The sequence below is a fragment of the Pterocles gutturalis genome, unplaced genomic scaffold, assembly GCF_000699245.1.
Source record: "Pterocles gutturalis isolate BGI_N339 unplaced genomic scaffold, ASM69924v1 scaffold15408, whole genome shotgun sequence".
Lineage (NCBI taxonomy): Eukaryota > Metazoa > Chordata > Aves > Pterocliformes > Pteroclidae > Pterocles > Pterocles gutturalis.
The window spans coordinates 24,985-51,712 of record NW_010120768.1 but is presented as its reverse complement, the minus strand read 5'-3'; the positions used below and the strand labels follow the sequence as shown (position 1 = coordinate 51,712).

The 26,728-nt window shown below is 46.5% G+C and overlaps 1 protein-coding gene across 1 annotated transcript in view; it reads right to left on the bottom strand.

The window, feature by feature from the left end:
- LOC104464343 (unconventional myosin-VIIa) overlaps positions 1-26,411 on the bottom strand; it is a gene marked incomplete at its 3' end in the record, with an annotated part of 30,212 nt that extends 3,801 nt beyond the window's left edge. Inside the window, exons 1-14 of the mRNA XM_010077016.1 lie at positions 26,280-26,411; positions 22,593-22,706; positions 21,447-21,599; positions 15,433-15,617; positions 13,851-13,972; positions 11,759-11,901; positions 11,548-11,661; positions 9,882-10,035; positions 9,130-9,206; positions 8,127-8,246; positions 6,730-6,872; positions 5,744-5,954; positions 4,942-5,077; positions 4,444-4,550 (exon numbers count right to left, since the gene is read on the bottom strand). Of these exons, the coding sequence (XP_010075318.1) occupies positions 4,444-4,550; positions 4,942-5,077; positions 5,744-5,954; positions 6,730-6,872; positions 8,127-8,246; positions 9,130-9,206; positions 9,882-10,035; positions 11,548-11,661; positions 11,759-11,901; positions 13,851-13,972; positions 15,433-15,617; positions 21,447-21,599; positions 22,593-22,706; positions 26,280-26,411 (1,911 nt within the window). The remainder of the gene's footprint in view (positions 1-4,443; positions 4,551-4,941; positions 5,078-5,743; positions 5,955-6,729; positions 6,873-8,126; positions 8,247-9,129; positions 9,207-9,881; positions 10,036-11,547; positions 11,662-11,758; positions 11,902-13,850; positions 13,973-15,432; positions 15,618-21,446; positions 21,600-22,592; positions 22,707-26,279) is intronic.
- Between the last annotated feature and the right edge of the window lie 317 nt (positions 26,412-26,728).

The following is a 26,728-nucleotide window of genomic DNA, read 5'->3' as shown; positions in this document are numbered from 1 at the left end:
CAAATATGGTCAATTATTATTCATTAGAAAACCTACAAATCACAAGACTATAAGAACAACTAAGACAACAGAGAAATTTTTTTTAAAAATCATCAGTGTTACGTCCTCCATTTTCCTATATCTCCTGTTGTCTTCAGAGAAAAAAAGTGGCCTGGGCATTTCTGACAGATTTTGCATAACAATTCTCTCCTGGACTTAATTCCACCATAACCTAACTGGGAAAGGATTTTTTTTTTTTTTTTTTTTTTTTTTTTTGGTGTGTGGTATTGCTACAGCTCTAGAGCAGGGCCCAATGAGATGTTGCAATCCGAACATTTTGGAATCACGACACGGAGGGGTAGGATTCCAGCTCTGGAATGAATGGCTTTGGGTCATTTTGGGTCAGATCCCCCTCATTGGAATTCCAAGTCCAAACATCTGAGACATTGCAGAGGTAAGAAGGGTTGAAATTCAGCCCCATGCAAGGATCTGAATTTTGAAAGTCAGGTCTATCTCCAACATAATCCTCTGGCTATTGAAAAATATTTGTTGAAATGTGAGCAGAGTCACAAAGCTAACATCACAAAACCTTTAGCACACAGTATGCTACTCTGTGGCCAAATATCTAGCTATAAAGGTTTGGGAAGCTATCAGAACCAGTCAGGAGATGAGATGCAACAGAAAAGACCTAAAAAAGGTGCCAAGAGCCTGTTTCGATGCTCATGGCAAAGTTCAGTATCACCTATGTCTTTGAAGGCTTGGATTTGAGGTCTCCCCCGAACAAGAACTAACCCCCTCTGAGAATGATGGCATTTCCAAGAAACCCAGAAATGCAATCAAGGAGGCACTCTTCACACAAGAACTATCATCTTCCTGCCCCAAAAAGGGTAAAACAGGGACCAATTTGCATTTGCATGGAGGAATAATGTCCCACTGAACCCAACGGTGGCACCATGATAAAGAACAGCCAAATCCCACAGATGATCCATCTGAAGTTAATTAAAAATTATTCAAATGTCATAAAAAATCCTCAAAACTTTGGCTTGGGCTGGTTCTGATTTTATCCAAACCGCATTCCCATCATCACAAAGCTCTTCAAAGTTGAATCCTAGAAATAAACTACACAGTCATACACCTGTATCTATTCAACAAGATGTAAAAATGCTCTCCGTCACATTGCTCACTTGAAACGGATCCTCTATAGATAATGCAGGAAGAGGAATAAACCCACAAGAGCAAAGCACAATCCTGGCCAAGGAGAGGTGAAGATACAACAGAGGCATTCAGTTTACCTTTGGTGTGGGTGTGGGCGACTGGCCAAATGTGCTGGATGCATAGCCACAGAGAAACTACGTGAAGCACAGGTGAAAACAAAAACAAAAACCAACAAAACAGAGACAGAGAAGAGCAAACAGTGAAAAGAAGGAATAACTAAATGGGAGCCTGACTTTATTAGTCTTGGAGGTCCAGCTGTTAAAATATCTCATGATCAAAACACATTAATTCTCAGATTTTTGTCTATCCCCGTCCTGGCTTTTCCCCTTTGTCTCCATGTTCACATCCCTGAAGCTGAGGGAACTGCCACTGTCCAGCTCTTGCCTCTGGGCAACTACCCTTCTGCATCTTTTAACCTCGCTCGTTATCCATCCAGTTTCAGCCATCCCCGCTCCTCTCCCTCACACATCCCTGGTCTCCTGTGACCAGTGCTCTCCATACACAGTGATTGGTAAGATGCCAGGGAAAACACAAATTTTCACAAAAATTCTAAAGAAATCACTCCTTTCCTCCCTAATTTCAACCCAACAAATCAGATATTTTCTATAGAATTGAAATTTTTGCCAAGGGGAAAGCCCCCAGATTTCCTATTTGTTTTTCCCTTCACTGGTTTCCATCCTCCATTGCTCCTACCTGTTCCTCGAGCAAGCAGCGCTGTCAGACCATACCGGCTGATTCCTCAGAGGAATGATGTACAATCCCCACTCAATCCATCATTTCACCTGGCACCGCTCAAAGCAATGTTCCAACTCAGTGAACACACACAGATAGACCTCCTCCGTGATGGGCATGCGTAAACCAGGATTCACAGCCCCGTGTACTCCACCAATACCCAGCTCACCACACAGGTTTCATTGTACACAAATATTAGGTCTTTCAGAGACCAAACAATATTCAAATACAAACTCTTGACTAGTTTTCAGAGTTCTCTGATCTGTGGCTTTTTCAAGTTTCTGGCATATACAGATCCCATTTGAAAGACTGAACGTAAAGCAGATACAGACTTGCACTTCACTGACTCACAAAATCCTACAAACTCATCGATAAGCTCCTGAGGACCAAAGGTTGGAAGCTGTTGAGCGAAATACCTCATTGATTTATCCCTTAGTAGAGCAGCCACTTGCCTCTTTTTAAGGGAAGCTGTTGGATTTGATTGACCTGCCCTGAGTGTCTCTGGAAGGTTTCTCCGCAGATTGTCTCACTGATGCTCGGGGAAGGTGTGCACACTTCCGAGAGGAGCCTTTGCCCCAGCTCTTTGCTACATGCAGTCAATTCCCATGACCCATGCTCACCTGCTCCTTCTTTTGGGGAATGCATTTTAAGAAAGGAGATGCAAAGATTATTGAATTTTGGTGGAACTCAATGGCAAAATCATCTCAGCCCCATGCTGGATCCTGAGCAGGGGTTTTTTTTAGGGGATTTGTGCTCTCCCAGTTCACACTAACATTGTGCATGATCAGGGGAGCAACGTTTGCTCCTCTTCCAGTTTCATGCTAATCAAGTTACAAGCCTCTCATTCAAAAAAAAGAAAAGCAGAGATCATTAAAGTATCACAGCACAGGGACCACCGCTCAGGACAGATTCTGAAGGTGTTTAATGGACCTATAAAGGAAGAGGTTTATTTTAAAAAAGAAGATGCTTCAAAATATCTCAGTTCTCTGCTCCTAGACAATATCCAGGTGAAAATCTCAATTTTGCTGTTATATAGCTCCAACATCTTTTGAAGATGCTTGGTACGTGGTCCCATGAAGTCTGCATGGCTGTGTAAACCCAAGAGCTCCCTCTCATCGATTCCCCAGAGTGTATCTCTGCTCTGCCCAAAAAAGCAAGAAATCATTTCCAACGTGAACTGCAAAGCTCGTGGCAAAAATAAAAAGCAGCGAGGAACAAACAATAAAAAGCAAAGTAAATGGCAGCACTGGTGCTAAGGGAGTTAGCGTCTAGATGAGCAGGAGTATCCACATCTGGGGATAGCTCCGAACCCACTGGGAGTGTTGTGCCAATTGGTAGCTTAATCGGAGCTGACAAAAATTATCTTGTTCCTAATGAAGTCAAAAAGATACTGATCATTCGTTTCAGCAGGAGCAAAACTGAGTGGCTAAAGGTGATGAAAAAGGCTTGCAAAAGGGTCTGTAGCCTGTTTCTTTCCCTTAGCAGGCAAAGGAATTCAGCACTTAAATCTGCTTGGTGCTCCTGAAAGTCCCTAAGTTCCTTGGACCATCAGTGGCATTGGCCACTTGTTTTATTTTCCCTAAAAAACTTGGTTGCTTTGGAAATCTTCATCCCCAACCTTCTGCAGTCCCATGGCTCTGCCTAGGGAAAGGCTGGCGAATTCAGCCATAGCGACCTATCTGTGTAGACTTTCAGGTTCTGCAAGGCTGATATTTTAAAACTGTTTCTCCTTTAATTTTGGGAGCAGGGCTGATGGTGTCTCAGTAGGGAGATGGAGATGCTCAACTTACTCAAAAAATCATCATATATTTGTGTTATTAATAGTGAAATAGTCACTAATCTCAGCATTTAAGCTGATATCTCATTGACAAAAGCTCACATGTGGTGGGAAGAGTTAAGGCTGCAGCTGTGCCTTTCTCCAAAGCTTCAGTGCACATGCTCTTATCCCACAATGAGCACAGAGCAAGCACACACCCTCCTAGGGGTCTGCAATCTGGAAAGAGGAGCTTTAGAGTTCAGCTTTCCTACCTGGTGTCCCCTCTCTCTGCTGTCATAACAGTAAAACATGGCTGTTGGCTGGGCTCTCCCAGTCCTGCTGCGGTGCTTAAGGGACAGCCAGGTTGTCCCTTTGCTCTGCTCTGGTCTACAAGAATTTGGTTTTCACAAATTCACTCTATTATACACAGATTTGGAGTACCCAACTGGAGGGGCTGGCTCTTTTTCACTCAGATTTCTACCATCACAAACCTTATTGTTCCCATCCCTACACAATTAGGAGAGGAGCAATTCCTACACAATTAGGAGAGAAGCAATCACAGCACAAAATAATATTTGACAAACTGAACGCAGAGAATCGGGACGCTGGGTGCAGTTGTACCCATGACACCGCATGAATGCTTTCTGATGGCTGGCTCATACAAACAGGTTTGAAACACCCCAAACAGCATCAGGGCAATGTGACTCTTTGCAAATCTTCTGCCCCTTCCATCAATAAAGATCTTTTCTCGCCTGCATTACCATTGCCACGTCCGCTTGGAAGATCTGCTTGATGAATTTGTTTTTTGAGGAATGCACCAGCTGAATGATGTCTCCGTGCAGCGTGTCCCTGTTTTTCTCCAAGAATCCTAGAGAAGCAATGGGACAACACATAGACAGACAGATAACACAGTGCAACATGGCCAAGATGTGCCCTGTAAGCAGCTTCTGGGTTGCTGGACTACTGGCAGTTCTTGGGGAGGTAATGGGGGTATTTGAGCAGAGAAAGGGGGACCAAGAGAAGGGGGACAGAGGCACATTTTAAGAGTGGATCAAAAACACATGTGGTGCAAAGCATTGCAGTTCTGTCATGGACACACACAAGCAAAAGAGTTCATGGGCACCACTGAGGGGCCAAATCATTGCAGCCAGAAAAATGAGTATGCTGACACTACTACGGGCTGCCATCCTGCTCTGCTCCAACACAGCAGCAGCTCACCTTCCCCCGAGCATCCCCTCACACCTGGAGCTGCCCCGTACCTTTTGTTTCGTAGTAAACAATTCCAGCAAAGTGGTTAATGCCAAACTGGGTTTCATAGTTATTCTTTGGAGGAATGTAGTTGGTGTTAAGCTTGTGCTGGGAGTTCAGCTTGTGTAACATGGTGGCATCTGTACCCTGTGCATGCAGGAAAAGATCCAAAATTAACCAGGGTTTGTCCCATTAAAATACTTTTCCAATCAATAATGCATTTATTTTTTTGTCTTGGGTGACAATGTGTATTTATTTTGAGAAGAGATATGTTGGAGGGGAATATCTCACATGCAGAAATTAAAGAAACAGATTGAATATTGCTGGCATAGAATCACAGAATGGTTTGGGTTGGAAGGGACCTTAAAGGTCATCTAGTTCCACCCCCCTGCCATGGGCAGGGACACCTCCCACTAGCCCAGGTTGCCCAAAGCCTCATCCAGCCTGGCCTTGAACCCCTCCAGGGATGGGGCATCCACAACTTCTTCACCACCCTGGAACAGGCATGTTTTCCAATATTCAAGGTAGTGCTCCAAAAGAAGTATGTTAATATTATTTTCTCTTAAACTTTGTCAAAGGCTATTCTTGAGCCTCTTGCAGGCATACTCTTACACCAGAAGTGGTAACTTGTTTTAAGCATGGCTGTGGTACTCATGGAAGGAAATGTGACAGAGCAATAAAAGCTATGAATAGGTAACCCACTGGCAAATGTGTTTGGGGCTGATCAGCCCTCTCATAGGGTGCCAGCATGCAAAATGCAAAGGAAGTAAAAACAGGAGAGTGACTGCCAGCAGGACTGAGCCCAAAACACACCTTGGGGAACTTGCTCTCCTCATCAATGAGGGAGATTATATTCATGGGTTTGATGGCAATCATGTCCAAGGCATCCTGGTTATCAGTGAACTCGATGTGCTGCCAGTTGATGTTCTCCAGGTTGTACTCCTCCTGCTCTAATTTGAAGACGTGGCGCACGAAGAACTGCTGCAGGTTCTCATTCGCAAAGTTAATGCAAAGCTGCTCAAAACTGTGGAGAGACGGTGAAGGAGAGACCACTTGAGATCCACCATAGAATCACAGAATGGTTTGGGTTGGAAGGGACCTAAAAGATCATCAAGTTCCACCCCCCCTGCCATGGGCAGGGACACCTCCCACTAGCCCAGGTTGCTCAAAGCCTCATCCAGCCTGGCCTTGAACCCCTCCAGGGATGGGGCACCCACAGCTTCTCTGGGCAACCTGGGCCACTGCCTCACCACCCTCACAGTGAAAAATTTCTTCCTAATATCTAATCTAAATTTACCCTCTTTCAGCTTATAACTGTTACCCCTTGTCCTGTCAGTACACTCCCTGATAAAGAGTGTTCCCCCATCTCTCCAGTACATCTTCAGGTACTGGTAGGCTGCTCTATCCTTCTACATCTCTCTCCATGCTTGAAGCAGTACTCTCACACCTCATCAACCACTCAGTAAGGCTGATTCTGGCTGAGAATTTTCTTATTGTTTCAGATAATAAGTTTTTCTTCCTCAAAACAATGCTATAGCCATTTTATGTTTGTAGCCTAAAACAATCAGTTGGAGGTCATCTTCTGTGGCTACTATGTGGCCAATATTTGAACAAGTAAAAGAAGTATGCTGCCTGCTGCAACACAGAAGTGGTTAGTTCTGATAATCTCTCATACAGAAAAGAAGCTTCACCCAGTCCAGTCCTGTACATCTCAGGAGAGGTGAAAGGACTGCAAGACCTTGAGCTTGGGGTGGGGAAAGAGGATTTAAGACCTATTTCTCCTTTTGCAGGTTTCATACCTGTTCACAGTGAAGTTCTCAAAGCCAAAGATGTCAAGGAGTCCGATGGATCTCCTGACACTCTTGAGTTCCTGGGAAGGAGGTCTGTAAATTGCAGCGTTGATCTTCTCCACGATCCACACGAAAAGCCTCCCATAAATTCCCTGCAACATCCCAAATACAGAGCTCACTGAGATGGGTTAGCCGTTCACCCTGCATCATTCAGATGGCACAGGCTCCCATAAAGCATGGCCAGCAACCGGACAGTCCTTGAGAGCACTCTCACCAACATTTATACCAGACTCTTGGCATGGTTTAAAGCTTCAAGAGCCATTATGTAAATCTAGGAAAATGGACCTGAAAGCCTAGATAAAAAGAAAACTGAAAGCAAAATTCCTAAATTTTGGATCTATGGGTTTTCCCCAAAGCCAGACAGTCCTTTGGTTTCTAAACATCTCTCTCTACAGGTCAGCAGAGCCATGTTACATTGCTAGACAAGCCAAGGACATCTTGCCTGGACAAGGTGCTGACTTAAGTGTTGCAGCACTGTCTGAACAGTTTGCTGATTTAATGAAGCAGCTATTGCTGCCTCAGTAATTCCAGAACTGCAAGTTTTACAGCATTCTTCATTTCTTTCATATGAGCTACAGCAGTACTACCAGGAGGGGAGCCTGCTCCAAAGGTCCCTCACCACTAGAGAAGTCACCATCTGGATTTGCAGACCAGTTAAGTCTTAAGACAGCTAGCCTCATCTACCAGTCCCCCCCAGACAGAGTGGGGAACCCAAGTTGGCCAGAGCACCCACCAAAGACCAGAGCCACATTTACAGTGGGCCACTGATGCTTGTTTTGCAACCTTACATGGGGCTGCGAACAGCACAGAAGGGATGCACACCCACCTCATCAACCTCCACCACCCCAAAGCCTCAGGTGATGCTCTCTGTAAGTGCTCTGGTGACTGCTAAATTGCTCTATCCCCATTCCTGTGACATTCAGCTTTATTTACAGCTGCAGACATGCCCAAATCCTGAAATTCAGGTGTGGGCGTTACAAGTGTTGATAGAGCTGATTCATAGCGGCTGAGGATCTAACCCTGGGGCTCAACCTGGGATGTTTTCCTGAAGTTGAGGCGAAGTCATTTCAGAATGTTGGCTCCTTCCACAGGTCACTTTTGAGTATAGACAGTCTGAAGTCCAGATTGCAAATCCCCTGAAGACCAGACTGTCTAAACTCCATCCACCTCAACTCTGTGCATCCCCATAAGAAGATAGTTTCAAGGCCATCTGCTGATCTGATCTCACACGGGCATCAAGCGAGACACCTTTCTTGTGCAGTAGATGAGTAGATGCTCTGCTCTCAAAACTGGCAGATTTTTTCAGTTTATCAACCAGAGCAGAAGGGAATGCCCTTAAAATTTACCTTTACAAAAGCATCCCTCACGTCCAGCGCTTGTTCCATGCTGAGAGGGGTGGAGACAGTCTCACCCCTGGTGATGATAGTCCGGCTGGTAAGGCAGTTCATCACATCCTGAGGGTCAACCTGGCAAAGATACCACCAAACACAGCTGTTGACTCTACAACACGAAGAGTCCTTACAATGGCCTGGGCTACTGGCCTGAATGTGCGTGGCCAGAGAGGAACAGAGCAGCCCCCTGCAGCTGGAGGTAAACGGCTTTTCTTGGCTGTACAGGGCAAATATCTCAAATGATGTCATGGGCATTTTCAGAGAGAGCAACTAACACTTTTATACAGTGTTTTACTATGGAAAGTGTTCTTGTGACTTAGTTTGAGATGTTAAAGAGGTCTGGGGAGAGAAGATGAAAAAGCAAAGCCTGCAAAGCTGTATCCGACCAGCATGGATGTAGCTTTGCATCCTCTTGACCCCTTTTCATACTTCTAAGATCAATCCAGGGAAATGTTCACTCCCTAAAGTACATGAAAACAGCCTGCAGACAGCTGTGGATCACACCCTGGGACCAGCGGTCCTATGGAGATGAGATGGTGTCCCTGAGAGAGCCCCATTACCTGCTGGGGAGGTCACTGAAGAATCACAGAATCACAGAACAGTTTGGTTTGTAAGGGACCTTAAAGCTCATCTCCTTCCACCCCCCTGCCATGGGCAGGGACACCTCCCACTAGCCCAGGTTGCCCAAAGCCTCATCCAGCCTGGCCTTGAACCCCTCCAGGGATGGGGCATCCACAGCTTCTCTGGGCAACCTGGGCCACTGCCTCACCCCCCGCACAGGAAAACATTTCTTCCTAATATTTAGTCTAAAAGTTGGCAAAGTTTGGCTCACCCAGACCTCTCCAACCTCCTAGAGCTGGTGGTGCAATGAGACCCTGGCTCAGATGAAGATGTGCCACGATACTGGGAATATGGGAACAAGCCAGAGAGAGGAGAGCAGCACCGCGGAGCCACTGACCTCCAGCAGCGATGCTGCAGTGATTAGCGATGCTGACTGAACAACCTCGCAGGCATCCAGGTTGTCGTAGGTCCGAGCTGGGTGAAAGCAAGGCAGAGGGAAAGTCGTCAGCAAAGGGTACGGCTCTGCAGAAGGTAGATGGGGTGAGGGAAAGGGTCTTTCTCTACTGGCTCCATGTGATGGCCAGGCAACACCTGGCCATCAGAAAGGAGAGGAAAATTCATGCAGCTGCTGAAGTCCTGCTGTTGGCTGCAAAGGACGTGAACTCTGCTCTGCCAGCCACCCTAAATGACTGATGGGGTAAGTATGTTTCTAGCATCCAAGTGCTTTAGGCTTCTGTCTTCCAAAGAGGCTTCTAAATCACATGTCAAAAATAATTTCTGACAGCAGGGCGGTCTGGTACCTTTACAAAGGCATATCCAGACACACACATACTCGTCAAACGCTCCATTAGTCTCTCCTTGCAAAACCTGAGTCTACTGAATGCCCTGTGGCTACATTCATCCTCCCTAAATTCAAGAAAGGTGGATGTCACTGAGCATACTGGAGCCTGGCAGCCCTGCAGAGTGGGCAGGTGGACTCATTCCTCCTTTCTTGTCCTTACACGCCACAATAAGCACCTGAGTCCCTGGCATGGCACCCTGGCAGGTGACCTGGATACAACCGTCCATCCCTAAGCTTGGCTCCCTCTCACCACGCAGAATAAGCAGTAGAAGCACGCTGGACCACACCCCTGTATTTTGTCCTTTTACCTTCATATTGCAGGTTCCCCATGTGCAGGATGGCAGCCAGTAGCTTGGAGATCTCCCAGTTCTCTGTGTCGGTGAACATCAGGACCTTCATGGCGGAGCGGATGTTGGCGTACTCCTTGCTGTCATCTCTGCCATCGCAGGTTGTGCAGTTACCCTGGGGAGGCGAAGACGTAGCGCAGTGCATGGGGTAAAGCAGAGAGCATCTGGGTGTCACCCTAAGCTATCCAGGCCTTCCCTCTAAATCAGCAAACCTTTTGTTTAAGGGATGAATAAGCAAAAGATGATGTTGAACCCGTGGGTCTGGTTCTGCCCTTTGGTGTATATTATTATTCGGTGCTCAGTCTTGTGACCTGTGCTTACCCTGCTGTCCCCAGCTACCCTGTGTCTGGCTGCAGTCAGCAGAGGAGAAAAAGCTCCCTGAGGTACGGATACATTCTGGAGGCTCCCACCAATTCAGCAAGAAAGCTGGGTCCCATCCTTGCTGATTCTATCATGGGCCAGCCTTAATTACACCTGCTTCTACAGGCTGCTCTGGATTGTAACACTTTACATACAGGGAGTGGGGCTGGAGATTGCTGGCTCTGTCCAACACATGGAACAGAGGTAGCTCAGTATCATATGCTGCTGAGAATGTGCCATCCAGCCACGTGCTCCTCCCCATCCATCACTGCTGCAAGAGCATTGGGTGGTATCAAACACCCCGGTTGTTTCCAAACAAGTGGTCTGGGCACCAAACACCAAAACCATCCAAGTGCATGTCCTGCTCCACAAGAAGAATGGAAATAACCTGTCTTATACACATGGGCTAAAGGTTCATAGAATCACAGAATGGTTTGGGTTGGAAGGGACCTTAAAGATCACTGAGTTCCCACCCTCCTGCCATGGGCAGGGACACCTCCCACTAGCCCAGGTTGCCCAAAGCCTCATCCAGCCTGGCCTTGAACCCCTCCAGGGATGGGGCATCCACAGCTTCTCTGGGCAGCCTGGGCCACTGCCTCACCCCCTGCACAGGAAAACATTTCTTCCTCACATCTCATCTGCATCTCCCCTCTTTCAGCTTAAACCCATTGCCCCTTGGTCCTATATCTCCCCTGCAATCAAGAGCCCCCCCATCTCTCCTGGAGCCCCCTTTCAGCACTGGAAGGTGCTGGAAGGTCTCCCCGGAGCCTTCTCTTCTCCAGGCTGCACACCCCCAACTCTCTCAGCCTGTCCTCGCACGGGAGCTGCTCCAGCCCTCGCACCATCTCCGGGGCTCCTCTGGCCCCGCTCCAGCAGCTCCGTGTCTGTCCTGTGCTGAGGACCCCAGAGCTGGGTGCAGCACCCCAGGGGGGGTCTCACCAGAGCGGAGCAGAGGGGGACAATCCCCTCCCTCGCCCTGCTGCTCACGCTGCTGGGGATGCCCCCAGGACACGGGGGGTTGCTGGGCTGCCAGCGCACATTGCCGGCTCATGTTCAGCTTCTCATCCCCCAACACCCCCAAGTTCTTCTCCTTAGGGCTGCTCTCAATCCAAAGAAATCCCACAAATGCTGTGGCTAAGACTCAGAAAGGCCATAACAAGCAGAACAGCTCTTGGGCTGCTTAGAAAACACCTCTCACTTCTCTCTCCCTTGCTAAGAAGCTCTCACCGCATCCCCTCACCAAACCTCTGCTCCGCTGTGCTCTCACCATCGCAAGGTAATTGTAATCTGTGGCTTTCCCAAGACCCAGCTTCTTCTTCTGCTCCATCGTCATTCCTCTCAGCATGCAGTAAAACACGTGGTAATTCCTCTCGTCCTGGGCCTGGAAGACCAAGCGTGAGAGCAAGAATTGCTTGAACATCACTGCAAATGTGAGTGACTGAGCGCTTGTTCCCATGCTTACAGATATGTCACCCTACCTGCCTGCAGACCCGGGACTTCTCCAGCAGATACTGCTCGATCTTCGCTCCCTCAATGGCCCCCCTTTTGTTGAAGTGGATGTCGATGTATTTCCCGAACCGGCTGGAGTTGTCGTTACGGATGGTCTTTGCATTCCCGAAAGCTGCGGGGAAGAATTGCAGTAGCAATAGAGAGGATCTGATATAGGGAGGATCATGGATCTGATCTCATGGGCAAAAAAAAAAAAATAATAATGAAAGGAATGAGGCTGAGAGGGTAAAAAGCATCCCCCAAGCCTTTCCCTTGAGTTTGGCTGGCTTAATTTCATCTCAGTGTGGGGAAACAGGATACACTGCAGATGACTGTCCTTGAGTGGAGCACAGAGAGAAAGGCATGGGAATGGGGTGACCTTATTATCCGGGAAGAAGGGCTGGGACAGCAGGATTTTGGCAGTAGCTGATGAAATACAAGAGGGTTGAGTGAGACTGGCAGGAGGATGCTGCAGCGTGCGAGGTGACGCTGTGCGGGAAATGACAGAGCTGCTGGTGAGTGATTTGGTGACAAAGAGGGAAAGGAAAGAGATTGTCCTTTAGGGAAATACAGAGGGTTAAGGCAACCTCCAGTGAGGACTTCTCACAGACTGTGAAGGGGAAGGTACCCACATCCATCCTCTGTGCGGGTGTGAACCACTGGCATGAGAGTTCTGGCCCAGAATTTATGCTCCAGGATTGCTGACAGGTGATAGAAATGCATTTGAAATACAGAGTGTCTCTTCCCCTCCATCCCAGCAGTGAAGAAGTGCATGTTCAAAAACAGCCTGTGTGCACGCCGTGCACCGTGACGCTTTACAACGCCGGGGGTCAGGCAGCCCTGCAGTGCCCCAAGAGCCTCGTTGCATCTTCATGCTGGGTCTGAAGGAAGCTCCAACAGAGCACAGAGAAGGAAAACTCAGCCAGTGACTTTCCTCTCTGATCTGCTGACATTATGCATGGAAAGCAGTCAGGATATTCACATTTCCATCAGTTCCTAGGGGGCTATCTACCAAGCAAAACACTGCTCTCTGCGAGTGTCAGGGGAGGTAAAAATAATGTTATTCTTTAAGGAAAATGCTATTTTTCTGCATAAATATAAAACGTCCATCTGGCATCACGTTGGGGCCAGAGGGTCAGATCACCTATTTCAATTACATCCATCCAATTAAAACCGTGGGGCTGATCACAGGAACAGCTTGCCAATGAACCTATTAAGGCTACAAACCAATTCTCATTATCTGGTTCTTTCTCAAACTGCCTTTATTTCTTTTTTTCTGCATTCTGCTGCCGTTCGCTGACCTTTGAAGGACAAGGTGGGGTTTGCTGTTGGGTGTTGCCAGCACAAGGTTTTTAGTCTGTGAAGCTCTGGTCAAATTAACGTCACGTTCTGTTGAACCAGCAAAGAATAGGAGTAGGATTTTTTTGCAACTATGGTCAAAGAAAATAAAAAAATACTTAGCTGAATGCAGCATTTACAGGATATTGGTGCTCTGCATACAGTTATAATTCCAGCACTGGAAGAAGTGGTGAGATTTTTCCAAAAGAACTTTGTGGCTTTTGTGACAAGCATTTTTTAAATCCCAGAATACACAGAGAATTAGGAAAAATTCAGGTTTCTGTTTGAAAATTTTGGGGGAAAAAGTATTGATACAGCTGGAAAAACCACATTTTTTCAATTTTAAGTGAATAAAAGAGTTGAAAAAAACTTTAACATCAGCTGAAATATTTTGCTTTCAACAATAGTTGTTAAAAATATTAATGGAAAATTAGAGAGCACAAATCAGAGAACATTAGCTTTGTGAAAATTAAATTCAGATGGAAGGAAACTGAATATGCTGTTTAACAAATGTTTACATCATTGCTTTTAATTTTTTAAAATTTAGTCATTTTTTGAAAGTAAAAATGCAAAAAAAGTGACTTATATTTGTCCATATTTTGTGTTTCCTGAATCTGTTCTTTTTGTGGGTTTTTTTTTTGTTGTTGTTGTTGTTGTTGTTGTTGTTTTGGTTTGGTTTTGTTTTTGGTTTTTTTGGGTTTTTTTCCACAGCAAAAAAAATGTCTCCATTATCTGAGGCCTCACCTTCCAAAATGGGATTTGCCTCCAGGACCTGTTGCTCAATCCAGGAGTGCTGACCGCTGATCGCCGCCAGGAACTGCAGAATCAGTTTTGTGCTTTCTGTCTTCCCTGCTCCGGATTCACCGCTGCAAAGGCAACAAGAATTGAGGTCAGTGAAATCTCTGCTGCATCCCTGACAGTGTCCCTTTCTCTGTCTCTAAAGGGACTGCTGTCTCTGTGCCTCTTCTGTTAGCACAGGTAGGATGAGACCACCAAGGATGGGTTTCCAGCATCCCAAGGACTGCTTGTAGGACAAATGGTAGGACACAGTATTGGACAGCTTCCAACCAAGATCCAGATTTGCTTCACAGTCCATTTGGCCCAAGCTATTGCTTGGGTTTGGGTCTTCCCAGCAAATTACACCATTCAATCATCACTGAGAAGGTCATAAAGCACTTTCAGACAGTGCTTCTCCAGGTATGACCACCAAACCATGAGCCTGTGGTTCAGGGGCTAGCTGATCCCATGGGGTATCTCCATCACCAGTTGAGCTGCCAAAATGCACCAGAAGGCGGACTGTGAAATACTGCCTTTTAGTGGCAGGCACTTTCACAGGTCTCCTAGGCTTGTCCTACCAAGGGGCAGGTAGGAGAGAAGGTCATGGGGCAGGAAGCAAGAGTTACTGCTCAAAGCTTTCTCTCCACTGAAAGATAACTTCCATTATCTTGAGATGGTACAAGAGGAAGGGCTGGGCAGAAATCTCTTGGTGTGAATCTATGGCCTGTCTGATATATGGGCTAGCCAATAAAAGTGATTGAAATGGACCTTCTTGGTGTTCAGCAACTAGCCCTGGCCCCATGACTCACTTCTCAGGGTTGGCCGGCCACTGGCACGCTGCCTCATGCCTGGCCTTGATTCTCCCCTGGGCCCGTATGATGCTTCTTTAGCCCTGCAAAATAATCATTACTACATGGTCTTTTCAGTCCCATGTATCTGAAATATCGTGCACGGGATGATCCGGAGTCCTGTTTTTATGCAACGAAACTTAGGGTAGGCCTTGGAGAGAGGTGGTGCCCTGAAAGCACAAAGACTGTCTGAGGGTTCAAACCTTGCTAGGATAGTGTTGGAGGGCTGAGGGAACCAAATCTGGTTCATCCCACCCTTTGGGATAGATACTGGAGTGAATTATAGCCGTAACCGTGACCAGGCATTTCTTGGTGCCCGAGGTTGGCCAGTCTGGAGTAGGGCCATGCTGGGCGACACCGGCTCAACCACAGGTCTAGTGATCAAGCTCGTCCCTGGCCCTTCCTTGTGCAGAATGTATAGATCTTTGCATCTTTGATGTCTGCAGGAGTTTAAATTTAAAAGGGGAGGTTAAAGATGGATATGAGATCTATTGGGTTCCCGGGTAGGTACCAAAGGGTTGATAAAGCATCTTTACTGGGAACAATGACTGCAGAGACCACCTCTGCACTGGGAATATGTGGATGGAAGACCTAATAGGTCATTCAGATTTCTATTTGATAAGCTGTTCTCTATCAACCATGTTGCAGGCACTCAGCATCCATTTTCAGGATATGGCCCATTTGGAAATCCACCAACTCACCTTATGATACAGCACTGGTCCTTGTTGTTGCGTTGCATGTTGAAGTAGCAGTTGTCAGCGATTGCGAAGATGTGTGGTGGCATCTCCCCGATCTTTTTGTTGGTGTACAGGCGTATCTGCTCAGGTGAGTAAATGGGTAGGAGCTGGTAGGGGTTTACTGCCACCAGTATGGAACCGGTGTATGTCTGGAGGAGAAGCACATGAAGGTTAATGGGGACAGTGAGATGTAACCGAGAGGCTTTGGCAGCTTGGATGGAGTATGGAAGCCAGAAAAATAAAGGCTTTCAAAAGCTGGATGAAAGATGATGTTCAAGTCAAAGATGCTTGCAGGGTGGAGCCTGGAGCAAAACTGGAATGAAAATCCCAAACTGTCTAAATCGGTTCATACTCAGCCCTGCTCATGCACAGCATGGATTCAAGTCTTAATTCATATTTGGGATGCTCCCCAGTTAAGATTCAGAGTTTTAAGCCAAGCTCATATTTGTAAAAATATCACCAGACCCAGCACATATCCATACATACCTATTGCATTGCACAAATTATGAGAAACTAGAGATGAATGAAACCTGAAGACCACTGCCACATCTCAAAGCAGGACCAGATGGATCCACACCATTCCTCACAGATGTCTGTCTAACCTGGTTTTGTCAATCCACACCAGAGCTGCTAAGCCTCCCTCTGCAATGGGTTCTTCTCTACCATCTCTGCCTAACCAAACCTTTCCATGCTGCAGTTTAAACCTTGTCCTGTGCCCTTGGATAACAAAGGGGTGTGAGATGTAGTCTACTTTCACTTCACGACTTCAAAGGAGCCAAGTCACCTTCTCCAGGTTAATTTTTGGCAACCAAAGTTACAAGATCAATCTCACTTTTCCTACCTCGTGGTACCAGCTGTGAAAGTGTCCCCACTGCTGAATACATTCTTTTCAGGAAAAAAAAATAATTTCAACATAAAAATAATCCCTATGGGTTTTTATCTGTGTGGCCCAAAACCATCAATAAGCCTTTGGCACAAAGCAGCAAAGTAGCACAGGCAAGGATGCTTGTGAACCGAGAAGAAAATCTCTCCGTGCTCTGCTGGGTGCTCCTCTTTGTACATATTGCAAACTCACTGATGGATAAAACAAGTCTGAGCTGTTCCTCATTTCAGAAGGCAGAAACATAGCTACCATTTCTGGGGAGAGGAGTGGAAAGGGAGGCATGGAGACACAAGCCCAAGGCTGAGTTTCTCCCATCGAGCCCAATCCCTCAATCAAGATGGAAAGGGCTGGAGTTTGGCTTTGCTTGCCACCATCTACACAACACTTCCTACCACCTCAGGCATCCTGACAGGCAGCCAGTAGGTGGCAATTGTGTCCTGTAATAGCGATGCTGAAAGCCCCGAGGGACTCATCACTTTCTAGCCTCGTGGCCAACACCAGAGAGCAACTTTCTGCTCAAGTCCCAGGTGAGGTTTGAATTTACAATGGTAACTGAGAAAGGATACGATAGTCTTCCCTGTAATAGGGCATTACATGACAGCAAAGGAAAAAAGCTCTTTAAGCTCAAGAACACAGTTGCCACAAACCCAAAGGGCAGAAATCATGTAGACTGAATGTTAGAAGGCATTGAAATAGGGGAGAAGTCCCAGAGCAGCCTCCCACAGGGACAGAGGAGGTAAGTTTAATGGTCAGAGAAGGAGTGAGCTCAATTTCTGAATGGAATTATGTCACCGAGGTCCCTAGTGAACCCCAAGATTCCTTCCAGCCCTGGGTGGGATACTTGGAAGACTGTTTTCCTCTTTGTAATTTATTTCCAGGTTAATTTTATGGGCATTTCTAATCTTCCTTGAGCCTCTTTTCAAAAAAGTCTGACTCTTTGCAGAGGTCCCTTAAATCCCTGTGTTTCAGCCTCGCTGGTCTGCCCTGCCCTGAATGCAGCCAGCGAGACTTTTAAAGGAGTTAACCATAAGTTGCAGGAATTTTTTCTGGGTGCTCTCGCTGACCCTTCCCTTGTGATCCACAAACCACCTTGTCAGCACAAACTCTTGCACTATTGCTTACTTTTGTAGGTCATTCCTAGTTGATAAATACGCAACAATTTGCCCAATTCTCACAGTTGACGGAATGCAAAACTTTGTCCACTTTGCTGATGAGGGGTCAAAGGGCACCTCCAAGGAAATATTCTCTCTCTGGTTTCTATTGCTGGGTGAAGGCAAAGCCCTCCTGTCTTGGGAAAATAAAATCTTACCGACAGGCAGGGGCTCTGCTGTAGCTGACCACAGGAACCGCATCTCTGAACAAACTCATTACTGCCTGCATGACCTACATTTTAATTAGCCCCAAACAAATCCTTCCTGAGTCTGCTTCCCTTGCTAACCAGAACACCACGGCTGACTTCATCTGGATTTTTATGGGGTTAAAGCTCTAACAAACATTACTGCATTTTGGCAACCCTTAGAGAGCATTTTTTCATCTCCAGATAAAGAGATTTAACCTCACTCATGAGTCCAAACTCCCCCACCAGACACTCTTGCTGTCCAGCATAGTTTCTTTTAGTGCATGCAAGCCAAACCATGGGCAACAAGCCCTTGTTGAAATTTTTCCCATTTGGCTGGAGAATTTTCTTTCCTTCCAGTTGAGGTCCTTACTGAGAAGCAATTACAGCTTTAACCATATTCATAGGTTGGGGAATTTCCAGCTCTGGGAAGGTGTCACAACTTCCCCATGAGGGTCAAGCTCTGTGGCAAAGGGGACGATGCTCTCGGTGCATCTGTGAAGCAGCAGCAATGGTGGTGCAAAGTAAATGAGAACGCCACGATGGTGAACAGAAAGAAGTGATCCAGTAGAAGGCATGACAGTGATTGCAAATGACAGCGCCAAGAGTCATACTTACCCTCCCGCCGCAGTTTGTCTTACAAGTAAAGGAGGAAGGAGAAAAAGGAAAATTATGTTTTGTTAGAGCAGAATTACACCCTTCACAAAGCTAAGGAGATGAGGAAATGAGAGAGACTGAAGTCCCATTGGAAAAGTCACCAGGCTTGGAAATTCTTTCAAACAGTGAAGGTAAAGTCACACTGAGCTTCACTATCTTTAAGACAGAGTAGATTATATCCCAGGAAAAAAAACACCTCAGGCGACTGGGTATCCCCTACCCACATGGTACCTTGGCTTTGCAAAACCACCATCAACATTTACTAAATTTGGCACAAATCTACTCCTCCTAGTGCCACCACTTTTAAAAGATGAGATCTAAAGTTGGGCTCCCGAACCTCCAACAACACAGTTGTAGATAGGGGTGGTTTACGTGCCTCTCTATCCAGCTATGCACTCTATGTCATTTTGAGAGCATCATTCTAATTTTGAGATTGCACTAATTGCTGTGTTGTGCTCAGGATCATGGGCTGGCACTCCAAAGCTGTGGATCAGTCAAGGCACAGTAACCTGGAAAATCTGAGATACAAAACCCTTTGTGGGATGAGACCTTCCCTTATGCAGTAGCTCTGTAGGACACATGGCACTGTCACCATCAGACCTGAAGAACTCGTAGAGAAACCACACGGTTACTGAGTCACTTCAGCCCAATCACCACCCACACTCACCTCCAGGTTAGCAGCTGCTCTTTGCATTAGCCCTTATTAATATGATGCTGCCAAACAACACCCTGCCCAGCGCTCGTTCATGTTGATAATCTCCCTGGATGCCTGTGAATAGCTTGGTGAGGGAACTCAGAGGCAGAGCTTTACTGAAGGAGCTGGTTTTATTCATGGGCAATCTGACACTGCACACGTGAAATCTTATCTGAGGACCTCTGTTCACCTAGTGAGGCCAAAGGCGCTTGCCTGATGACATAGGGACCCTGGGAGAGACACATGGACACCACCGAAAAAATATCTGACACGACCTCAGCTTCCTCTGAGAGCAAGACAGAGCTGCTGGAATCCACCTGGAACCTCTGCAGGGTGCCCCCAAATAGGAGAGAAAGGTGCAGCGCTTAATGGATAAATGCTCCCTGAATGACAAATTATTGGCTATCTGCACTTCTTCTTGGGTGGCATTCAGGTTGCTAGAGTTTAGCTACATCTGCCTTTGAAGATGGACATGCCCTGAGCTGGAGGAGGTTTCACTGTAGACCTCCAATGTGAACTTCTGTTCCAACATAAACTCTTCTGTGATAGTCAAGCTCCAGCCAGCTCTAAAGCACTCACCTCATCTGACAGGCACTTATTTTTGCACAGCTGAAAGGCAGCCTTGGCTCCATGACACTATTGATCATAGAAGCACAGAATCATGGAATCGTTCGGGTCGGAAGGGACCGTAAAGATCATCTAGTTTCAACCTTCCTACCGTGGGCAGGGACACCTATCATGGAATCGTTCGGGTCGGAAGGGACCCTAAAGATCATCTAGTTTCAACCTTCCTACTGTGGGCAGGGACACCCTGATACCTCTGATGACTGCCACGGGTGCTTAGTGCACGTGAAGACACCACATCAAGTATGAATTTTGCTAATTTGTCACTATAAACAGCCGACGCTCCCTAAAGAGAGCTCCAGGGAGTAACTCAGTTCATCTAACATCTGAATAATTTTCTGGTCATGGCTTTTTCTCTAAACTGACGATACAGGGGACCTAGACATCATGTACAACAAATAAGGTGCCTCAATCAGAGGTGCATTTGGGGGTCTCTATTCTCCTCCAAGCTTTGGGGAATTACTTTTCAGCAGCCATATCCCTTTCCTCTAGGACTGAGATCCCTCTCTGAAAGTGGAGATGGATATCTTCCAGAGCTGGGGGCAGGGGGCTGTCAACCGTATCAACATCCTATGTAACTGAGTGGCGTGTTCTCCATCATCGCTCAGCTCTAATCCAAAACCATCCTTTCAAAGGCACTGGACATCAATCAGAACAAGCAAACTTCACAGATAAAATCCTGGATACGGTCTGCTAGCTTAGGCTATCTGGGAAATCAGACTGTCCTGTAATATCCTCTGGCCTAAAAGTGTAGTTGTCTCTAGAACCTTTTAAAAATTATATTCCCAGGTGGCTTTGAAAAGGCTTTCAAAGGCACAGCAAACACTCACCTGAGTACCTGAAAACTGTAGGAGTTGAGAGCAATGCCAAATTTTCCATATTTTCCAAACATAGGCTGTTTGAGTACATTATCTAGTGGGAAACACATACACACTCCACACTTCTGCCCCAAGAAAGTGCACCAGAGTACACAGCATAGAGCACACTGATAAAACCAGCACAGACTTCGATGCTGACCCTTGTCCTGCTGGGGAGGTTGCGTTTGGGGTGTTAATGCAGAAAAGAGATGCAGTTCTAGCCGGCTCCCTGTAAAACCCTAAATTTCTGAATGTCTGGTTGGGTTGGCAAGGCTGCACCTGTGTCCACTGGGTATGACATGCCTGAGCTGACCTAAGGAAGGACACTGCTGTCCCCAGACATCAGCTGTCAGGATCCCAGGCAACCCAGAGCTAATAAGTCATGAACACAGATGGGGGAGATACTTTAGAGCTGTTCTGAGAGTTCCTCACTTCATTGTTCTCAGTTATTTCATGTCTGCACCTCCTCATCCTTCCTCCATCACTTGGACCTCCAGCAATCGTCTTCACCCACTTGGGTTGAATGAATTAATGGTCCAGAGGGAGAAGGCAGAAGGGCTACATCCAGCACGTAGTTGCCAAAGGCTTTTGCTTTAGGATTGCTACAGCATGCCCACGACCTGGGTTGAAATGGTTATTGCATGTGCAGAAAGTTACTACACGTCCCCAAAACTTCTACAGGAGCTACACAACGAGGTGGCATGGACTGTGCTTATTACCTAACTCATGGGATCTTTCACTGGGGCACCCATAAACTCTGCAATGTGTCTTCTACAGTGCAGAAGCCCTCCATCACTCAGGTCCAGGTGGAGGTAGAAACCCAGGTGCTCAGTTCAATCAGGGTTTCCCCCATGTGGGTTCCCCAGAGCTAAGGAGAGCAGGGGGGTGCAGTGCAGAGCAAGAGGTGGAGGTGGGGAGGACACTCACATAGATGAGATGCTCCCGATAGCGGATCAGCAGGTTCCGGAGGATTCCCGCTTCGTTCAGATCCCCCAGGCGGATCATGTCCTCCACTCCATGGATGGAGGTGGGATGCATGGGTTTGATGTGGCTGGCGTTCTGCGGGGAAATCCAGTGCTCCTGGGAAGAGAGCGAGGGCAGAGAAAGAGAAATGCAATTAGATACCACTGGGATGAGAGACAGAAGGATCAGGTGGAAGAACATACACGGGAGAGTGTTAGCACACAGGCCACAGCTTCTGTTCCTGGGGCATGGCAGTGACTCATTTGAAAGATTCCTAGCAGAAGAAAGAAAACATCTTTTGGTTTACTGGAGCACCAGGAGACATGAACACAAGCCATCCTGGCAGAAGCATCATTCAGGGCAGCATGGACATCCAGCATATCAGGGGAGTTTTTAACACATAGTAGATTTGTTCTCCCCTTCAAACAACTACATTTTTACTGGTTAACCCTCTGCCACAAAATATTGTCAAGAAGAGAAAACGTGATTTAGAAGAGGAGAGAGGGATGCACAGGGGTGGCAAAAAACACAGTTTTATCGGCAGTGTCATTTAGACTGATCACTTCTAAAAGCTAATACAAATTTTTTGCTGAACCAAATCACTTTCTGCCATCCTTGAAGGGAATGAGAGCATTCACAACTATCTCAGGCTGGGAAAAAGATTATAACAGAAAGCCTGAACCCCTGGTCACCCTTTTCTTGTGATATAGATGTTCCTCTAAAATAGGCCCCACTGCACAGAAGTAGAGGTGGGAAAGTGAAGGAGAGCCAGTGTTTGGGCACATTCTTTATTGGTGGGAGGTCAGGAAGGATCAGATAACAGCAGAGGAGTGGCAGGTCAAGGTGGGTTTGCTCAAAGCACTATTTAATTGTTCTTTGGAGGCCTCTTCTCATTGTACTCAAGAAGCTTCTCAAAATTTCACTCCCAGTACTGCCACAAAAGTAGGGACACAACATTATCTTGTCCTTACAAATAGAAAACTATGGCTCAGTTGATTCCCAAGGACATATGAGAAACCTGTGACAAAGTCATTCATCATGACCCTATGACCCCTGGCCTACCCAGGCTTATAGAGCTGAAGAAGGGTCATCACAATCTTTTATACGTACATTGCCTTCATCATCCACAACCTGGATCTGTCCAGAGTCACACAGTTTAACCACCGCTCCAATGGGGACATCGAATTCCCGTCCGGTTTTGAGGTCCATCCACACATAATCCCCCTGGAAACAAAAAGAGGACAGTTACGCTCAAAGCAGCAGAAGGTTTGCCATCCCTTGGGATACAAGTTGCTGATTTTTTGTACCCAAATCATTGGTACAAGTCAAATGACTTCCTTTGCAAACCACAAACCACCTTTTTTTCACAGATGCACCACCCCTGCAAGGTAACAGCAGTAGGACACGCTCCACACAGCATACACCCACAGCACTGTCCCTCCGTTTCATGAGCTCGTAAGTGTTTGTTGGCCACAGACTGCACCCAGTAAGGAGGTTAGAGAGTAGTGATACAGGCAGAAAAACCCACTGAGGTAGAGGTTTCCCTCTGTGCAATGTACAAACCTAGAAAATCACGCTTAGGAGATGGTTTTGAGCTCTGGAAAACCTTGTCTGGAGGCATGTGGCGCATTTTTTCCACCACTATCAAATATACATTCCCCTATCTTGGGGACTGGTGGAAAGGGGATGACTGAAGAAGGGTTAAGAACATACCAGAGAGGTACATATACTTCTTCTAGGATATCTCCCAGCTACAATGACTTGTAGGTGAGCTCTTTGCATTTAATACTTCTCAGCAGATTTTATCTACTGTGAGCATGTCCAGTTGCTTCCTGAAGCTGTGCAAAGTTTTAGCATCCATAGTCTCAAAAGGGAGATGGTTTTGAGCTCTGGAAAACCTTGTCTGGAGGCATGTGGCGCATTTTTTCCACCACTATCAAATATACATTCCCCTATCTTGGGGACTGGTGGAAAGGGGATGACTGAAGAAGGGTTAAGAACATACCAGAGAGGTACATATACTTCTTCTAGGATATCTCCCAGCTACAATGACTTGTAGGTGAGCTCTTTGCATTTAATACTTCTCAGCAGATTTTATCTACTGTGAGCATGTCCAGTTGCTTCCTGAAGCTGTGCAAAGTTTTAGCATCCATAGTCTCAAGAGTTTAGCTACAAATACCCTGAAAAGCTGTGTCCTTTTACATGCTGAAAATGCACACTGCTCTTAAATTTGAGACCTCTTTGTTCTTATTCCGGAAGACACAGCAAGAAGTTGACCCCTATCCACTCACTCCATGTCACTGGCGATCCCAGAGACCTCCTAGTCTGCTGGGCAGGGACTATCTGCTCATCAGCTCTGTGGATATTAAATTACTCAAATGCAAAACGGCTTTTAAAGAAGCTGTTTTCCTCAGTACAAAAGCAAACCCCAAAATAACCCCAAACTAAACTCCCAAGCAGGACCCACACTCTTTGAAACAAGGCAGAATTATTTCCCACTACTGAGCTCAACACAAAGAGGTGCTAAAATTGGGAGACACCAAGTTAAATTAGTGAGGCACATTTGCACCAAGCAAGCAAATGTACTTCTTCATGCATCTAAGTTTAATATTGTGAACTTGTATCCCCATCTAATGCCAAATCCTGGGGGCCAGCTCCACTTATACCTATTAAGCACAAGGCAAATGCAGTATCTACCTTCTGAAGTCCTGAAAAACTGCTGGGAGAAGGGAAATTGAAAAACAGGAGAGATCACTTTGCATTTGCTCTGATATAACCCCTTTCCTGAGCATCCACTATCGACCATTTCTGTGGACAGAGTATTCATAGACTTGGTTTGACCCAACGGGCTGATGAACAACCTTCAGCTCCACTCTGGGCAGCGGGAACTGGAGACATCCACCAATATAAAACACGGTGAAATCTTCACCATACAAGTCACCGCTCACCAGGACTTCTGAGAGATACTAACCTGAGGGTGTTATGATGCCCCATCCCTGGAGATGATGTCCCATCCCTGGAGGGGTTCAAGGCCAGGTTAGATGAGACTTTGGGCAACCTGGGGTAGGGGGAGGTGTCCCGGCCTGTGGCTGGGGGTTGGAACTTGATGATCTCTAAGGTCCCTTCCAACCCAAACCATTCTGTGATTCTATGAGTGCCACAGGGATGTAAGGCTATACCCAGGGACCCACACATGGAGAAATACTACACACGAGGAGTCCCCAGCCACTTTATGGTAGACTCCACCCTTGGCAGCTGCTTGCTAGGTTTCACCTAGGATATCAACAGGATATCAACAAAGTCATCCTGCTTACACGGAGCTAAGGATCCAGCTCTTAGTTTGTTTTTTTTTTTTTTTTTCCTCAGAGGGTTGTGCTACAGCACTGTTGTAAGTATCTTTACCCAGCTCATAAAAATTACAATATTCAGATTTTTTTCTCATTAACTGCCTTACCCTCGCATCCCATAACTCAGTTAAAAAGAAAAAAAAAAAAAAACAACCAAACACAACTAATGAATGCAGTAAGTCATGCACAGATACATTACAAATCCACTTATATTAATATTTATTTCCTAACTCCTTTGATCCAAGACTCTCAAAGCATTTCAGAGTATTCAGCACTGTTTTAAGCACTGTTTTATCCTTGCTGCATAGCTGGGCAAATTCATGCACAGGGTGGGTAACTTGATCAAGGTGTCAGCAAACAGAAGAGCCAGGTTGCTCAGTCCCTGCTCAGCAGAAAGCCCTTCTGACACCTCAGCAGCTGTGCAAAAATCACTCTCAATCAAGAAAACAAGAATTATCATGCTGCTTTAAAAAAAAAAAATCTCAAATTTTGAATAGCTGTAAAGGCAGACTGCTTCATATGTTCTGTTATCACACAGCTGAGATGAAAAGGGACTCTGCTCTCTCCATGGTAAATTGATACTGTACTTCCACTAAGCCAGCTCCTGTGCTTTGCCTGCCTAATGCACAGAGTGCTCGTCCCCTCAAAATGCTCTTTCTGAACACATTAAAGTGCAGTTCTTAATACTGGTGAAAAAAAGCGAGTCTTATGGGATGGGCTAAGCTGGTAAGATCAGAAAGATTTGGGGGGTTAAAAAATAACATCACTTGTTAAGACTGCCGACCTATTTCCTTCCCTGACCTTAATGAATTTGATATAAAACCCATGGAAATAATTTACATTCCTTCCGCTGATGCAATCACCTTCGGATCAGCCCCCAAAAAAGCAGCAGAAATATTGGGGATTTCAGGGCAAATCGGGGTGATTCATGTGTTTACCACCTCGGGTGGACTGGTTTATAAGTTGCATAACCTGCCTCATGCCTGGACTGATGCAGTTTATTTTCCAACACACACGACAGAGTACTGGGGAAGAGGGGATACCACCAATCACTTTACAATATCAACACGGTCCAAATCTTCCACCTCAATGCAGCCACTGGGTGCTGGTGTCCCACCAAACACTCTGGGGCAGACCCTCAGGACCTCACACGCTATGGGCAGTGACAACCAAACAATGGTGCAAGAGGAGGAAACACCACGATGGGTGCACACACAGATCAACACAATTCATGAAGAGGATCTTTAGGAGGAGCTTCCAAATGCAAAGAGCCAGAAGGTTGCACCACAGGGAAGCTGCAGTGCTTGAGGGGGGGGGTGAACCAAGACTCGGAAGGAAGGTGAGAGAAGCTGGCACAAGCAGTATGAGGATCCCATCAATCAGTGAGACCAATTTCAGAGTAGTCTGAAAGCTCCCAGCCATGCTCAGAGCTTGGGACCCCCTATCTTACCGCTAAAATGGTTGTGGGCTTCAGGGCCTGGTTGACGTTGCGGAGGAGCGTCCACTTGCCCTGGTCTCTCTCCTGATCTTCCACCACCTCAGGGCATGGCTGCACAAAAACGACTTTCTTCCTCTTCAACATCTCCAAAATCTTGCGGTGGAATTTGTCCCTCTCTCTGCTTTCTACGTGTATTCCACCATGAACGCCAGGTGGGTTTAGACCTCCAGCGTGACCATGCCTGCTGCGTGCAGGACACTCTCTGACCTGATTCCCAATATGGCTCTTGGGAAAGATCTTCTCCTAGCAGAAAAACCATGCACCAGCCATGGTCCTCCACCAGCCGGCTAGCACACTTGCTCCATAGAACTGGTGCTGCAGGAGTCTCAAAGCAAACCCAACAGCTTTGCTTATCTTCGCTTAAATTCTTCCAGTCTCTCCAGTAAGGGATGACCTGAAGG